At 38.8% G+C, this 18,647-nt stretch overlaps 1 protein-coding gene across 12 annotated transcripts in view; it reads left to right on the top strand.

Moving 5' to 3' along the window:
- Positions 1-18,647, top strand: part of Dock10 (dedicator of cytokinesis 10) — a 249,389-nt gene that overhangs the window by 204,937 nt on the left and 25,805 nt on the right. For 8 of the 12 annotated variants that reach the window (XM_021165780.1, XM_029474682.1, XM_021165793.1 and 5 more), the window contains exons 32-47: positions 2,153-2,328; positions 2,453-2,569; positions 4,337-4,448; positions 5,084-5,205; positions 5,302-5,416; positions 5,509-5,575; positions 5,804-5,851; positions 6,983-7,084; positions 8,493-8,617; positions 9,480-9,592; positions 11,524-11,661; positions 12,853-13,035; positions 14,075-14,185; positions 15,065-15,280; positions 16,646-16,703; positions 17,021-17,119. In XM_021165780.1, the coding sequence (XP_021021439.1) occupies positions 2,153-2,328; positions 2,453-2,569; positions 4,337-4,448; positions 5,084-5,205; positions 5,302-5,416; positions 5,509-5,575; positions 5,804-5,851; positions 6,983-7,084; positions 8,493-8,617; positions 9,480-9,592; positions 11,524-11,661; positions 12,853-13,035; positions 14,075-14,185; positions 15,065-15,280; positions 16,646-16,703; positions 17,021-17,119 (1,902 nt within the window). The remainder of the gene's footprint in view (positions 1-2,152; positions 2,329-2,452; positions 2,570-4,336; positions 4,449-5,083; positions 5,206-5,301; positions 5,417-5,508; positions 5,576-5,803; positions 5,852-6,982; positions 7,085-8,492; positions 8,618-9,479; positions 9,593-11,523; positions 11,662-12,852; positions 13,036-14,074; positions 14,186-15,064; positions 15,281-16,645; positions 16,704-17,020; positions 17,120-18,647) is intronic. The other 4 variants (XM_029474693.1, XM_029474697.1, XM_029474687.1 and 1 more) reach the window with 3 other exon arrangements.

The raw sequence follows: 18,647 nt of genomic DNA, 5'->3' as shown, positions 1-18,647 counted from the left end.
ACTACTTTACATACATATGTATACACACACACATACACATATATACACACACATATATACATATATGTATGTATATGTATATATGTATTTGATGGATGGATGAAGCAAAGTTCCAACAATTTCACACATACAGATAGATAGATAGATAGATAGATAGATAGATAGATAGATAGATAGATAGATAGATAGACAGACACAATCACATTTGATTTATTGAGCAAAACTCCAACCACTTTACATATATACATATACACACATTTTGGTGGATGAACTAAACTCCAACAAGCTGGCTCCAACCATTTTACACATATACATATATACATTTATGCACATATGTACATTTGGTAGACAAGCAAACTCTCAGGAGTTGACCCAACAAGTATATTTTTTCACCCATAGCTTATATGTCCCTGCAAAACCTTTCAAACAATATAAAGTTACAATGTGATTATATTCTATTTTTCTTCTAGTGAACAATTATGGAAAAACAGCATGTTCCCTAATACCTTCCCATGAAAAAACATTACATTGTACAGGTAAAAAAAAAAAAATTAATCCCAAGAACTCACATACATTTGTAACTAAGCAACTTGTTATAAATTAACAAATTGTGAGGGAGCAAGGTAATTTTCTCAGCTAGTTTTTCTTACTGGCAGGCAGCATTTTGAGGTTATAAAGAAAGGATCAATTATTTTATTATTTATCTTAAAAAGTAATCTTAGAAAAATCTTAAAGGAATGACAAATCTAAACTTTTCTATAAAATACAATCTACTTCAAATCCTCAGGGTGCACATCTAGTCATTGAACAATTTTTGTATTAAATCAGATCAGAAAGCTGAGAGCAAATAATGAGAAAAAGAAATTAATCACCACCTTGATCTCGCTTCAGCAAGAGAGGCAGCCAGTGCTGGTCAGGCTGCCATTGTTCTTGTTCCCTGACCTCAAAAAAATCCCTAGCTCAGCCAGTAAGAGTGTGCCTCTCTGGAGCTCAAATTGTTCCCTACGATTTTCTACAACAGAGCCACTATCAGAAACATCTTAACCTAACTTTAACAACAATCTATTTTTCCAAATGCTTTCTAAGGGTGGTCATTGCTGGCAATCTACATTCCTAGATTCTTTCCAAGGGCGGGGATTGGATCATTAATCTGCTCCAGTAGCAATGCCTGAGAGAGATCAAGCATTATCATTGTGAGTGCCAGTGATGCTGCCCAGTGAGAGGCTAGAAGCCCCCTAGAATTTTCCTACAACCCATATATTAGGGATAATGTAAAGGCTACAAGGATAACAAGCAGAGTGAGACTCCATTAACAGCAGGAAGCCCTCAGATGCAGAGTCCTCAGAGACTCTGCCTCTCCAAGGCACACCCATCCTGATTGTGCTAATCTTGTGGGCCTGCATTCCTAAAGCCCTTTGTTGTTCCTTCCCCACAAGCCTCAACAAAACAAAAAACAAATAAACAAAATAAAAACAAACAAACAAACCAGAATCCCTTCTTGTCTTAGCCACTCCTACAGAACTTGAATGAGGAGGACCTAAGTGCTGGATACAGAATTTGTTCTTAGGTTTCTCCACCATCTACACACAAACACACACACACACACACACACACACACACACACACACACAATCTCAAGCCTGGATTCCCCGGCCTCCTCTTTTGACCACTGTACTTACTAACCCCTCACACATGTCTGTTTCTACATACCTGTCTGTATTTCAGAACTCTGTGCCATTGAAAGTAAGCCTTCCCTCTCTCCCAACATCCTCCCCAACCTCCATTTACTCCCAAAATAAGTCCAAACTGTCCAGCATCCTCCAAGGTCTAACTCAATGTAGCCCTTTTTTCCTAGAACCTTTCTCAATTCCAACAGATACAAAATACATCTACATTTTAGCCCCTGCAATGATGTGGGCCGGCCATTCGATAGGCTGTGGCTGTTAACTGTGCTGTGTTAGTATCTATGCTTGTGTTTACATCAACAAACATGTTCCCATCCCAAGGTCACAGCAGGCCACATCTCTGTAGCAAAGCTGTCTTTTAGAATCCCTCCTGCTTGGGGGCAGAGGTTTTAGTAACCATTTGATCTGCCTTTTGTAATCTAAAATGGCTATTCAGTTTTCAATAACATATTCTCTTCCTCTCAAAGATATGCCTGAGTACTCAGTCACAAATGAATTTTGCCGCAAACACTTCTTAATTGGAATTCTTCTTCGAGAAGTTGGCTTTGCCCTGCAGGAGGACCAAGACATCAGGCACTTAGCTTTAGCTGTCCTAAAAAATCTAATGGCTAAGCATTCTTTTGATGATCGATACAGGGAACCTGTAAGTCGCCTTTCTTTCTCTCTCCCCCAAACACTGTTTAATGGCCCGCTGCATTAAATGAATATGAAACCCCTGAGCCTATTGATTTTCACGTGAATCATTTCTCTTGTCTGCCTTCACCTAGAGGAAGCAGGCACAGATAGCGAGTCTGTACATGCCGCTGTATGGTATGCTCCTGGACAATATGCCAAGAATCTACCTGAAGGACCTGTATCCTTTCACCGTGAACACATCCAATCAGGTACCTTTGTGTAGTTCTCCAAGTTTCCATTTCCTTAAGGAATTTCTCTTATTTATATATTTATGGGTTGTATAACCATTTCTTCTTCCTTGTAAGCAAGCTAGGGTTAAACAATTTCCAACAAGCGCTCATCAATACCATTTGTCCTCGCAGCTTCCCCCTTGCTATCCCTCTCTTTGGAACTATTTACATTCTTTTTTATTCTCTGAAGCACCATTCACATCTGCACAGCTTCTGCAGATTGTATGATATTCCCATTGCCTTAGCTTCAATGTTCGTTCTTCGCCAACTACTCCCCATTTTTCCCCATGGAAATTAAGTGTTTCATATGGTCAAAAGCTCAGTATGGCCCGTTGTGACAATTGTCCACACAGCCAGTACAGTGGCAGTATAGGAAACTATTCAAGGGGCTCAGAGATGGTTTAGTTGGTAAAGTGCTTGCAAGCATGAGGACTTGACTTTGATCCCCAGCGCCTCTGTAAAAGGCTGTGTGTGTAATATGAATCTATTATCTCAACACAGAGAAAGTAGACAGAGAATTCCCTAGGGCTCACTGGCCAGGCAAACTCTACCATGCTCCAGGTTTGTTAAGAGACCTTGCTCACAAAAGTCAGGTAGGAAGTGATGGAAGAAGACACCTGACATTGACCTCTGACCTCCATGTCCATGTGCTCCTGTATACACACATACATGAATATGTCAATACATACATAAAAAATAAACTCATGAGAGAGGGCAAACACACTCTGAATACACTGACTGTCCAAGATAGAACCTTCAAAAAGTTAGGATCATGCCTTTAGACAATCAAATCCCATCAGCACCATGTAACATATACATACCCTTTAGAGAGTTATTCAAGCTATCTAGGCCTGTTTTCATATTTGTAAACTGAGATAAAATGCCTAACACAGTGTAAAGTACCTTAATATCAAATTATCTAACAGAAAACACTTGCCAAGATGCTCAGAACATACAGATTTAAAATCTAGTCCCTACTGATGGTTATATGTATATGTGTATATATATGTACATATATACATATATATAATGATGATAATTAAATCTATAGTTTAATACATTGCTATATCAGTATTGTTCCAGCCCATATCTAAAAGATTGACTCTCATGCATTTTGAAAATTCCCAGAAGAAGGAGCAGAAAGAATTTAAAAGCCAAACATTGAGGAGGAAAGCTATGAAATGCTGTCATATGACACGGCTTTTAACTCAGGAACGCACAACAGCTATGATTGCCTGCACTGGGCCCTGCATAAGATTGAACCAGTAAACATTCAGTCATAGATGTGGGAAGGAGGATCGTTGGAAGCCGCCTACACTGGGGAGCTAAGGGTTGTGGAGGGAGGCTGGAGAAAAGGGATGCTTTGTCTCCAAGGATGCAGCCATTTCTGAGTTCCTCATGCTCCAGTGGATAACCCGTGCCTACTCAACCAGACTCTGTGAAATCCAATGAGTCACAGACAGAAACAAAGGCAGAAGACATAATAATGTGAGGAGGACTTAGTGGGAGGAAGGAAATTGTAAAAGAATAAAAACTTTGACACTTTGCATAAAAAAATAAATCAAACTGTGAACACGACTATGCTTTTGGCAATATTCATTTTCATTGCCAACTTTAGTGGAACATCTTTGCTAGGATAGAAAATGTCCAACATCATGACTGATTAGGAGGGATGTAGAAGGCACAGTGGTCCACCATGCTGAAGCCCACTAACTCTCATTCCTCTCCTCTCCACTCCAAATGCAGGGATCTAGAGATGACCTCAGCACTAATGGAGGATTTCAGACTCAGACGTCCATGAAACATGCAACTTCTGTGGATACATCATTTTCCAAAGATGTTTTAAATTCCATAGCAGGTACTCGGGACCTGCTGAGAACACTCATGTTTACCACTCACCAGTGTTTACATTGTATATCATGGTGTTTTCTATCCATAATTCATATGCATAATATACCTGGCAAAGTACACCATGCTGTATAACTAGAGTCTTTAATGTACTCCTTTGAATGTCATCCAGTAACGTCCACTTCTGCTTAGCTTAAAGGGCTCTCTGCTCAGATGTTATCAAATTACTTTATTCTCCTGTCTTTTGCTTTTTGTTATGCACAGCTTTTTAAAAATATAATAGCTCTTCAGCTTCAAGGATTATATTAAGAACCATTTTCGAAATGTCATTTCTATTTTGCATAAACTGTCAAGTTAAACACTCCTTCCTCCAAACCATCTTCTATTAAAATAAGAGTTTGTCTATATTTTTTTTCATTTTAAGAGATCCAAAGAACAAACTTTAAATGCACTTAAAACAGTTTAGACGTTTCTAGACCCATCATGGCCACCATTGCAATGTTGCATCGCTTCAAAGTCAATCCCAGATTCTATTTCCCAATCCTGTACCCACCTCAGCAATGAGCAACCCTGTTTCCCCATGTTTGCCCTTGTTCGTGCTCATACATCTCATCACTGTACGTGTGCTGTGGCTTCTGTTTGCAGCATTTTCATCAATAGCTATTTCTACAGTGAACCACGCAGATTCCAGAGCATCCTTAGCGAGCCTTGACTCCAACCCAAGTACCACAGAGAAGAGCAGTGAGAAGACAGACAACTGTGAAAAGGTACAGCTTCCCTCCACACCACACGTGTCAAACACTGCAACTACAATCCAGGGCGCCCTCAGACTTACTTATCCCTGTTGGTCCTTTGATTCCCAGATCCCAAGGCCCTTGTCTTTGATTGGGTCAACGCTTCGGTTTGACAAATTAGATCAAGCAGAAACCAGGAGTCTTCTTATGTGTTTTCTTCACATTATGAAGACCATTTCAGATGGTAAGTGGAATGCCTTCAAGTTAGTTTAAAAGAAGAAAAAGAAAGAAACCTACATTTCCAAGAGCCTCATGCCATATTGTGTTTCTTTCTAGAGACTCTGATTGCCTACTGGCAGAGAGCACCCAGTCCAGAGGTGTCAGACTTCTTCAGCATCTTGGAGTAAGTTTAGGGTTGATCCAATAACTTATTTTGTGGAACTTTCAAAATAGCTCACTATGCCACTCTTCATTCAAAGAAGCCCTATGGTAAATAAATATCAACAATAGTATATGGAATATGCAAAGAAAATTTGCTATTTTTCTTTCCATATATTTAGATGAATTGTTATGTTATATGTATAAATTAAGGAATGTAAATAATAAGCATGCCTTTTTTTCCCCTTTCTAGCGTTTGTCTTCAGAATTTTAGATACCTAGGGAAACGCAATATAATAAGGTAATTGTTTTAAATTCTACTAGACTAATATAGTCTTTTTTAAAAAAAAACTATAGAAGCTTTGAATATGGCTCAGTTAGTGAAGTACTTGCCATGCAAGAATGAAGATCAGGGTTTGGAGCCCAGACCCTACATAAGCCAGACACAAGGAAAGGGTCTATAATCCCACTGCTCTGTGAGAATTCTCTTCCTGCTGGAAGCACTCAGGCCAGATAGTCTAGCATTCACAGTGGTACACAAGAAACCCTGTCTCAAACAAGATGGAAGGTGAGATCTGACACCCAAAGTTGACCTCTGACCTTCTGAAGAAGACCAGGTTGGGGGAGAAGGGATGTCTCATTATATAGATACTTATGTACATAGATGGTAGTTAGATAGATAGATAGATAGATAGATAGATAGATAGATAGATAGATGAACTACAGAGATATAGTAGAAAGTGGTGATAGATATAGATAGATTAGATAGATATAATAGATGCTGGTGATAGATACATAGATACATGGATAGATATATAGATAGATAAATTTTTATGGGTGAAACATCTGTTTAAGAACATGCTTTTAGTAAGGTAAAAACAAAAATTAATCTACAACTACTTCATGCTGGCACCACTCATCACAAAGACAAGAAAGAATATCCAAAGCCCTCTAATTTCCTATTCTCAGAAGAAACTGAAATGTTAATTTTATTTTGAGTTTGCTTATATATGTGGTATTGAGCTGTGTGTGTTTGCATGTGTTTGCATGCAACCAGAGTTTGACATCAGGTGTCTTCCTCAAACTCTCTTTACCAAAAATACTGAGTCACCATCTCTTCATCTGAAGCCAGAGTTTACCAATATGGTTATTCTAGCTAGCCATCTTGCCGCTGGATCCCTGATTCTGCATCTTGAGACTGGGATTACAGATGAGCCTCCATGTACATAGATGCTGAGGTTCAGAAGGCAGGGCCTCAGGCTTTCCTTCATAGCAAGTACTTCACCATGTGAGCCAGCCCCTTACTTTTCATTAATTCACAGAATATGAAATGTCTCATTGTTCAGTAATTGCTTGTCACTTGTCATTCTGTTTTTATATATAAATTGTAAATGTGGAGCTGTGCTGTGCTTTCAACTTGTGTTCTTTGTAGGAAAATCGCTGCAGCGTTTAAGTTTGTGCAGTCAAGCCAGAACAACGGAACTCTGAAGGGATCCAATCCTTCCTGCCAGACATCAGGTCTCTTGTCACAATGGTAATATCTCCTTGACTCGGTATTTAAAATCACATGTATGTTGTTTATATGTGAACATGCATGTGTGTGGGTGGAGACACTCATATATGTACATGTGGTTTTAAGCAGTTAATATGTTTATCTGAAGAAAATTCTTAGCTGCTTCTCCAGCTCCCTCATGGGCTTAAAAACAGAAATGAAGGACTATGGTTTGCTTATGTTCAGTTAAAGCAAACGCCATGAATGGATGAGGATTAATAGGCCTTTCTATTTAGCTAAAAACCTAACGGGGTGCCTAATGCCAATAAAATGTCCCCTTAGTTCTTAGCAGTACAGGAAAAAGGCACTCTGGAATCACGACTCCAGTTCTGATGAGTGATTAAAAGATTTTCTTAGTGTTCTTGAAACTCATGGATTTTAAAGGAACAGAGACCATGAGGAAGCCAGAGAATCCTCACGAGTCACCTTAGATTATCTAGTTACTAGCTGATCTCCAATTTTGCAGACCTTGCTCACTCCCTCCTAACCTGCCTGGTCAGAATCACTTGCCCTGAAATTCCACCTCCAAGATCCTCTGGGTCTAACAATTAAAAATTGTCTCCCCAAACTTTCCTGAGTTTGATTTATTCTTCTCAAGTGTATCATAAGAATATATAATGTGGGTATTTTAGAGAGGAGCATTAGGAAGAAATAGGAAACTGTATATCATCAATAAATAACAAAGTAAATATTGCTGCCATCCATGGGGACCTATAGAAGTGGGCTTCTAGTGAGAGGATAATTTTAAAAGATGTAATCATGGGTTTGCTTTGCAAAGTATAATACAAAAGAACACAATAAAGATTTGCTTCACAGTTGCAGAGATGATTCAGCAGTTAAGAGCACTGACTGCTCTTCCAGAGTCCTGAGTTCAATTCACAGCAACCTCATGGTGGCTTACAAGCATCTGTAATGGGATCTGATGCCCTCTTCTGGTCTCTCTGAAGACAGTGACAATGTAGTCACATAATATAAAATAATAAAATAAATCTTTAAAAAAAAATAAAAAATAATTACTTCACATGCTTCATAGCAATTGTAACACGCCTAATTTCACCACAGTTTGCCATCTGTGATGGACAAGTCTTAAGTTTCCTCCTTGTACACTGGACAGATCCTGCTGGCTCCTGGAAACCAGGGCTTTTCCCTCACTTTCAGAGTACAGTGGGCAACCTGGGAGAAAAATTCAATCCCCAAAGTCCCAGCCATACATCCCAGAACTCATTACTCTTCTAGATGCAGGCACCATCCAGACTTCATAGGTTACAGAAAGCCAAAGTTGGCTCTACCCAGATTCAGCCCAGACAGGTTCTTTCAACTATTTGAATGAATACTGGTTTGGTAGGGCATTGCTGGATAGAGTCAGCCATAATTCTCATCTCCATTCCAGGATGCACACAACTTCTGGCCACGAGGGACATAAGCAGCACAGGTCTCAGACTTTACCTATAATCCGAGGCAAAAATGCACTTTCCAACCCCAAACTTTTACAGATGTTGGACAACACCATGAACAGTAAGTGAACCAGAAGCAATTCTCTCAGCATGTATATAAAGACAGGAAGTGCATTGTGTATGAGACAGAGGAATGTTGTCATGCCAGGGAAACCACTGTTCTGAAGGCCACTGCCATAGGCCTGCAAGTATTTCTTCAAAGAAAGAATCACCAGAGTGTAGCTATGCAGAAAAATTGAAAACGCCACCAACAGGGAAGAAAACAGAAAAATGAAAGTCAGTGTAATGGCCTCAGGGTAGCTCGTCTAGGTAGTGTTGGCGTTATGAGGTTCCTGAAGCTCTCTCTTAACCAGGTAATTATTGTTGACTCTAGGGGAAGAGGATGCAAATGTCCATCTCCCACAAGCAGTAACCATGATATCATGACTCCAGAGATACATTACGTCTAGCTTGGCAATAAGATAAAAAATAGAACCTGCTGTTGTGAAGTGTGGAAATTAATGTGACCCATGATTACTTGTTTAAATCTACATTGCCTTAATCTCTAAATACTCAAGGAGGCTGTTAGTGTAGACTGTCCACTGAGACCATACGTTTAGACTGTTAGCCCAGAAGCAAGATCTTTAAACAGGCAAATAGCAGAAGAAGTGTGATCTGGCTGATGTCTGGATTAAAGAAAAAGGATTTTAAAAATAATAGAAACCCCTGCAGCTGATACATGCAAGGGGCACACATGTCTAAGATGATCTAGTGTTGTTGTTCTTTAAATTGAGGCAATAAATGAAACTGATCAAATAAAGACACTTTGACTTTATAAATTATTCATCAAAATGCCAGTAAACACTGTAATAGGAGGAAATGTTTCACTGGACATAGAGGATTGTCTTACATGCTTACGCACTGTTCTATTTTGTGTTTTGTAGGCAATTCCAATGAAATAGACATTGTCCACCATGTTGACACAGAGGCCAACATAGCCACCGAGGTCTGCCTCACTATTCTGGACCTGTTATCTCTCTTCACCCAGGTCCACCAGGTGAATATGATCATGTTTTCTGCAAAAATGATTATTCTGATGGAGGGGAAAAGCCATGAGAAGTCACAAACACTTTTTAAAAGACAAGTTATGAAATCAATTAATCTGAGGTAAATCAACTTCCACAGTGTAGGGAAGCATTTTAAATGAGATTCTCCAATTTTACCAGAGCTTGTCTAATGGTGGCTTAAGCCACTTACTCAGGTGTGTCACTACTGTCAATATTATCTTTCTTCCCCTTTCCTCTTCCTGTGCTGCCAGGCATCTACAATGAGTGAGAACGAGACTCCATATTTTTAACAGAAAAACAACAGACAAGCAATAATATGCTTTAACTGATGACTATATTTAAAAAAAAAATACTAATGCCAAGCATCTTTTCCTATTTGTTATATATCAACATTGGTGAGGTGTTATCATGATGTATTTAATAAAATTTCTAATGCTAACAAGACTATCCATACCTCGTTTTGACAAATATTTAGAGAAGTGGTAATTCTCATTCCCAGAAAGTAAGACTCCAAGTGGGAAAAGACAAGTTGGAAAACACTGTGATAATTTCTTTAAAAATTAATTATGGAGCTGGAGAGATAACTTAGTGGTTGAGTATTGAGTTCAGCTCCCAGCACCCACATTGGAACACTCACGGCTGCATGTAATACCAGTTGCAGGCAATCTCATGCCATCATCTATCCTATATACATACATCTTCATACACATGGCACACACACACATGCATGCACACATACATATACATAAATCAAAACAAAAATAAATATCTTAAATGCTAAGTATATACCTGTTAGGTGGCCAACCATTTGATAGTAGCACCTGACTGAGGAAAAATAAAAGCCCCTCCCATATGAGGCTTTGCATACAAGTATGCATAACATATTTATTTTAAATAACAAAAACCACTGGAAACAACCCAAAGCGCACATCAACAGGTGAATATGTAGGTTATACCATACATGAAGCTTCAGAAGACAAAACAGGAAAGACTGCTTTGTCATCCCACTTAGAAAATGCCATTTAATAGAAGCAACAAATCAGTGACTGATTAGAGGTATAGAGATAAGACAAGAATACAGGATTGCAAAACTGTATAGGAAAACATTAGAAAGTGGAGGATGTTCTATTTTCTTGACTGTGATGGTTCCATGGGAATATACCAAAGGCAAATGTGTGCAATTGTACTTTCTGAATGTATACAGTTTCTCCCACCAATTGCATTTTAATAATGCTCCTAAAAACATTTACATCTCAACAAATGAACCTGCTTTAAGGGCTGTACCGGGAGAGGTTGGATCTGTTAGAGAAAACCTCTTGCTCCAGCAGCATTGTACCAAGAGACCCTTGCTTTCAAGTAAAATGCCAACGTGGTAGGAGACAAGCACAACCCAATTTTGATTCTTTCTGTACTGATGGACGTGTGCCTTGAAAAGCGCACAGTTGAAAAGCTTCTCCATTGCCTATCTGCCACCTCATCCTCTCTCCCCATGACCCAACCCACTAGCCACACATCAGCCACTCTGTTCTTTCTCAACCTTGAACTCACAAGCTTCTCTCCAACCCAAGGCTCTTACTCCATGGTAATCCTCCCAGGTCTCTATGAGACACATTCCTTCAGCTCCATTTGTCCACTGGATGGATCTCTGTTGACCCTCTAAATCACGGTAATCCACACCCACAACCCCTTTTCTGGAACATCTTCCTACTCTAGTTACTGCCTTATCTGGATTTGATTTGGTTTGTTTTCGACACTGCTGTATAAACTTCCCTGAGAGCATAGGAAAATCATCTCTTCTCACTCAGCATTTGCTTCTGTCACTCAGGATTGTGTTCAACACACGTAGGTTCATATGAAATGTTTCTGAAGGGAATCAACTGCTCCTCTACTTATCCTAAATAACAGCTATTCTGAATTTCAGAGACAGCTCCAACAATCCGACTGTCAAAATTCACTCATGAAAAGAGTCTTCGATACTTACATGCTGTTTTTCCAAGTCAACCAGTCAGCCTCAGCCCTGAAACATGTGTTTGCTTCTTTAAGACTGTTCGTGTGCAAGGTAAGGATGCTCCAGGTCCTAGGGAAAGCTCAGCTCAAGGTGACAATAAACACTTAATAATCTTTGCATCTCTCAGTGTGCAGGGCAGGTTTGTTTCATGCTATTTTGGTTTCACTAGATACCAGTCCATTGCTGATGTAGTGGTGAATTAATTAAACCGCTTTGACTCCCAGTGGGTCAAGTGCACACTGCACCCACCCAAGAGCTCTCTGGACTCACAAATGAAAGACACACACACACACACACACACACACACTAGCTAATTTTGATATGCCTTGACTAGCTCAATGGATAGACTTCTAAACCTCCCCACAGCTAGCACAAACTTCCTGGATTAACATCTTCTATATCTATATTTTATCTTTGCTGCCCTGTTATCTTCTGGGCAGGCCCCCATTGGGCAGCATTCCCTTTCCACCTACAATGTAGGATGCTTTCTCTCCTAAAGATCTTAAATCTGATTATTCTCCCTGAGTCATGGAGATCCTCTCCCTCTCCTTCCCTCTCTCTCAGTCCATTGCCCTCACAATCTAAAAGTCCTGCCCCATTTTCTTGCCCAGCCATTGGCTGGATGACAATTCTTTATTATAAATCTAAGGCAGCTGGGGCCAGGGACCCTCAAATCTAGAAGCATGGCTTTTGGGATCCAAAATAAGACAGAGAATTAGAATCAATTCCCAGCAGCTGTCTCAAAATGAGTGGAAACCAAATGTGGTGGTACTATTTGGTGACCAATTATGTGGTTGCTCAGAGTTTTGGGCATAGAAAGTTTGGATAAAGGAAGGAAGGAAAGAGGGAGGGAGGGAGGGAGGGAGGGAGGGAGGGAGGAAAAAGAGAAAAAGGAAAGGAAAGAAAACAAAATATCAAGTTAAGGGTTCCAAACCAAGTAACTAGAGCAACCATCTTTGAAAATGACTATAAACAGCATCTAATATATCAGTGTCAAATGAATAATGGGACATTTCAAAGACATCATGCATTTTGGGGTTGCTGTCAGTTATTAACACATGAAATATTGATGCAAGAGAATAATTAACACAAGAAGAGAGCTTACTAAACTTGGAATTCAATGATAGAAGCATCCCTCCATCTGCTGCAAATGGAGAGAGCATATTTCTGGATAGCATTTTAGTCTACAGGTTTGAAACATGAATGAACATGGCTCACTCCCTCATTCTTCCATTCCTCCAGTTTCCTTCAGCGTTTTTCCAAGGGCCTGCTGACCTCTGTGGCTCATTCTGCTATGAAGTCCTCAAATGCTGTAACCACAGGTCAAGGTTGACTCAGATGGAAGCTTCAGCACTTCTATACTTCTTCATGAGGAAGAACTTTGAATTTAACAAGCAGAAGTCAATTGTCCGGTCTCACTTACAAGTAAGTCCTACCAGTTTTCATTAATGTTGTTATTAAAGTAACTGGTGTGCTTGGGCAGAGAGCAAAGTATCCTGTTCCCAGGCAACCTGTCAACTGAGTTTCTAAATGCCATTCTCCCAGCACACTTGATCCTGGTGGATATAAGAGGAGAGCTGGGGAGAAATTAATGGATTGCAGTTTATGTTGCCACTTGACCTTGTGTTTCTTCTGTTCATGCACTAGAATCTCATGGAATAAACAACTCTAAGAGTCATGGTTAGTCTAGGAGGCCAAATCAAACCAAAAAGACAACCATGTCTTTCTTCAAGGCATCCCAAGATTATAAGATTCTTGCATCTTTCCCTGGGTATTTACAGTTATAGTAATGGCATTTATTGAACTTTCTAAGAAAATGTACAGAGTATTTGTCTAGCCCAGTCAATGTCCTTAAAAATACAGATTTTAGATTAGAGAGGTGACTCGGTCTGTGGAGTGTGTGCCTAGCAAGCCTGGGACATGAGTTCAAGCTGTAAAACCTATGTTAAAAGCCAGGTAGCAATGGTATATGCTTGTAATCTCAGCACTGAGGTCTCAGAGACAGGAAGATCCCATGGGCTCACTGGCCATCTAGTCTAGCCTATCTTAGTGAGCTCTAGATCATGAGAGATCCTATCTCAATGACAAAACGGATGATATCTGAAGATGAGCATTCAAAGTTGACCTCCACACTCCACATGCACATCTGTTCCTGAACAGGCATGGCCTCATCTTTCTACATGCGTCCAAAAACCAGAAAATGCAAATTCATTTTGCTTTAGAATGGTGGCTCTCAACCTGTGGGTTGTAACCCCTTTGAGTCACATATCAGATATCCTTCATATCAGATATTTATATTACAATTCGTAACAGTTACAAAATCACAGTTATGAAGTAACAATGAAAATAATTCTATGGTTGGGGGTCACCACAATATGAGAAACTGTATTAAAGGGTCATAGCATTAGGAAGGTTGAAAACCACAGGTTTAGAAGGTTCTTTTTTTTTTTTTTTTTTATTCCAGCTCATCAAAGCAGTGAGCCAGTTAATAGCTGATGCGGGGATCGGAGGGTCTCGCTTTCAACACTCCCTTGCAATCACGAACAACTTTGCCAATGGAGATAAACAGATGAAAGTAAGAGATGCTTCATGGGCTTTTTTCTGAAGAATCAGAAATAAAGTGAAGTGGGGTTTTATTTGACATATCAAAACCGCGAGGTATTTATGAATTCTGTACATAGTTTATCAAGACTTGATCATTTATATTCTTTGCATATTTAAATTGGATTTGTTAGGTCTCACACTTTCAGTACATGATGTTTTAGGTGGGACTTCCATAATCTTTGATTGTTATATAACAAAATTTACCAGGTGTACCATCCTTTATTCATAATCATCATAAGCAAACTTATCTTTCCCTCTGCTTATTATTTTAGTGCCTTTGGAAGACTAAAAGTAGAAAAGGCTTCAATCATACCTTGATCTAGAGATCAAGAGAGCACTTTGAAGTCCTCCCCTCCCCTCATTGCTTTATTGCATCAGTTAATTGCTTCACTATATATAGCTGTCTCTGGATGTACCTCTGAAAGTATAAGGACACTGGTGTAAGAGGAGAAAGGCCCTTCTTCAAACACTACCAGTTCAAGTCAAATGGGATGTCCTTGATCTCCATATTTATCAAGAATATGATTTGGCAGTCCAGGGCCAATGCCATCAATAGGAATAACATCAAAACTTGTTTAATTGGCATAGACGAGAGTCAGAGAGAACTGAATTTCAAGGGCATTCAGGGAAATATCAGTAGGAGGTTGGACTATAAGACAGTAAAGTTGACCATGCTTCTTATTACCAAATGTTTGAATATAATCACAATTATAATATACAGAATGCCGACATTTATGAGCACGATATAAAACATAAAAGCATGTGGTACCAAGCACTAATTAAGAGTATAGGTTGACGTTAACAAAGGAATGCTGAACAGATAGTGACCCAGGCTCTCTCTTTTCCAAAGAACAGCAATTTCCCAGCAGAGGTGAAAGATCTGACTAAACGTATAAGGACTGTTTTGATGGCCACAGCCCAGATGAAGGAGCATGAGAAGGACCCAGAGATGCTGGTGGACCTTCAGTACAGCCTAGCAAACTCCTATGCAAGTACCCCCGAGCTACGGAGGACCTGGCTGGAAAGCATGGCCAAGATTCATGCAAGAAATGGAGACCTGTCTGAGGTGATAAGCAAAGGCTCACTCATTCTTCATCAACATTGTCTTCCTTATCTAAATAATTGGCTTTTAGTGTACACCATGTAGTATAAAATGTACCATATTTTCCACCAATGTAAAAATATACATCTATATATCAAGTACAGTTACTTTATATGTAGGGCTCAGTGACATCAGATTCTAAGTAGAGGACATCAGACTGTGGCCAGATATAGAGGTAGCAACATCAGTTGTTTGCAATGCAGTGCATGAATAGATGTTTAAAACTTGAATCTAAAGACACTGTTGTTAAAAGTATTCCAAAGTTAGCAATTTATATCAGAGTTAATTTTCTGTGTTTTCAAATTTGTTCCCTGAAATTGGAGTGAAACAGGGAAGCTTGCTGCTTTGGTAAGCTTATCAAACTTCATCTGAATCATCCATGGAGAAGAAAGTTCCCTGTGTGGGAATTGTAAATCAATACTTGACTTTTCTGTGGCAGTTGTAATGCTGGATAGATTTATGCACAGTGTGATGTGGCGATTTATAGCATCCAGGGGCTTCTGAGTTACCACTAGGGAAGTTCTGCCTTTTCTAAGAACTATAGCCCTGTAGAAATGGGAGATACTAGGCTAAGCCTAAAGCCTGAAATTTTATCTAGGATAATCCTAAAAGATAAGCATTTGGTAATCAGGGACTCTAGAACAGAAACCAGAACTCTGGCTTGGCTACAGTTTAGTGGAGATTTCCAGTTCCCATTAACTTATCTGAAATAGCAAATCCACTCATGAAACTTTTAAGAAGAAATCTGAAGGCCTGAGACGTTCGTAAATTCAAGAGTACACAGCAATGATCAAAACATATAGAAGAGAAATGAAACATCACCCATGTAATCAGCTGGAAGGGAACCTGCCTGTTACAGTAACGTGCATACTGTTACCAAGGGCTAAATGATGAGGCAACTATTCTAAAGGCAAGAGAAATTAAAGAGGAGCCAGCATTAGAAGGCAGATGTTTTCTATTTCCATTTTTTTCTCCAGATACTAGAATCTATATATTTCAGAATAAAAGAGATTCATAGCTTTTAAATAGCAATAAATTATGATTAGAGAATAAAGGAGGGAATGTTATTTTGTGAGAAAGCTGTTTAAGATAGCTCATTCATCCCATTTCATATATATATCAAGAAAAAAAATATCTCCAAATATTTATTTTATTCTTGATGATAGACTTTGAAAAAGTCCAATAGATTGACATTTTCACTCCTTTCAAAATGAAGAGTTAGTCTACATGACAGATTCTGAGAGAGCACACTGACTCCACTTGGGAAACCATGGATTTCATGAAAAGTTAAATCCATCCTTGAAATCTCTGTTTTCTGTTTTGTTATAGGCTGCGATGTGTTACATCCATATAGCTGCACTTATCGCAGAATACCTGAAGCGCAAGGGTAAGAGGGCCTTGTAAAGGGGCTAAGAGCCTGGAGATCATCATACTGGAACCTAACCACATAAATGCATTAAACTTATGATTTATTAAATAGTTTTCACTTTTATAGACATTTATTATTATGCTGTACTTTAATATTTTTAATTCTATGATGTCACCAACATACTCATTTGATGTGCAGTGAAGCTAACTGTATGGTCAACTTCTTGGTTCAAAATGATGATTTTGATGTATCATTGATTAACAACTTGTGGTTCCATAAACCTCTATTAACAAGAATATGCAGCCATGCCCTAACCTCATCTTGCACTACCATAGGTTACTGGAAAATGGAAAAGATTTGCACACCACCCCTGCTTCCAGAAGACACCCAACCCTGTGATAGCAACTTATTACTAACAACTCCAGGCGGAGGAAGTGAGTGGATCTAACTGTGCTCATTTGATGCTGAGGAAATCAACTTTACAGCTTCAGGAAACTTCCACAAATGTGTTCATAGAAGCAAAAGGCATGACCTGAAATCAGGTCAACAGAATTTACTGTATAAAAAGCTTACGCTCAGCCCACTCAGAAACCACATCCTAAACTTAACAAGTTTAGCTTTCTTCTCAGTTCTCAGCAAATAGAATATTATCTAGTCTTCAGGATTATGAATTATGGTCATGCCTATCTGTAGAAATCTTAGCTGGAAAGTGATAAGAATATAGAAAATATACATTTAGATAGATGTACATATATATATATATATATATATATATATATATACCTTTATGATTGGTATATTTTACTTCTTAAAGACTGTGTATTTTAATAATAGAGTAATTTCCTAGCAACTGTAAGCCTTGGTGTTTGATTTCCAGCATTGCAAAATTAACAACAACAAAAACAATTAATAATAATAATAATTTACTCTAACAATTTATAATATATGATTGATGATATTTATTTACTTTCTTTAAAAATATTCCACCTTAAAGGTCTAAAAATCACATTTTCTAAAAACTATACTTTCTTTGTATAAAAATGTGACTGTACCATCCATACATTTTATCTAAAAATCTCTTTAAAAGTTCTTTCAAGTCCAAAGTTTCTGAGCAATCTTCTAGGTCAACTTGCAAATTGCTGTTGAAAACTCAGTGTAGAGCTCGAATAAAAATACCCAAACAAAATAAAAATGGGCTTTGATTTTCAATACCTCAGAAGCACAATTCCATTCCTATTCATTTAAACCTGAGGACGTTTTCAAAAAGGTCACAGTGAATTTTCCAAATAATGCATTAGAAGCAAATCAGCTAAATGAACGGTGAGGTAGTGAGGTCTCTTGCTCGTGGCCCTCGGAAAAGACAGATCTACACCACAGGAGCAGATCCACCTTCAAACCCTTCTTACTTTCATGTGTCAAGCACACACTAGTTTTTATATGCAAGTCATCAGACATCACTTTATTTAACATGCCCTTCCGGCTCAACCATTGATCATCTTTAGGTCCTGTAAAGCAACATAAAGACTTTCACATTTTATCTAAAACCAAACTGAAGAAAACTGATAAAACTCAAGTGTCAGTTCACGCCCCAGTTACTTCAGTGACTCTTAAATACTCAAGCATTTTAAATAGTCTGTGTTATGTGGAAGGTAATACTGGCTATACTATGCCATAACTATTGAAAAGGGATACACTTATGAGCGAACATTGAAATGGGAAGGCAAACCGTCATGCTTCATGAACATATATTGATATTTATTAGCACATATCTGAATCTCATTGATATTTCTGAAATCTCTAATATTTTATATAATGAAGTTTCAGAGCTAGAGAAGTAAATGAACTCTTCCTTACAATGTACATGCCGGGCGTGGTGGCACACGCCTTTAATCCCAGCACTCGGGAGGCAGAGGCAGGCGGATTTCTGAGTTCGAGGCCAGCCTGGTCTACAAAGTGAGTGCC

The sequence above is a fragment of the Mus caroli genome, chromosome 1 (assembly GCF_900094665.2).
Source record: "Mus caroli chromosome 1, CAROLI_EIJ_v1.1, whole genome shotgun sequence".
Taxonomy (NCBI): Eukaryota; Metazoa; Chordata; class Mammalia; order Rodentia; family Muridae; genus Mus; species Mus caroli.
This window is presented reverse-complemented; position numbering and strand designations above follow the sequence as displayed.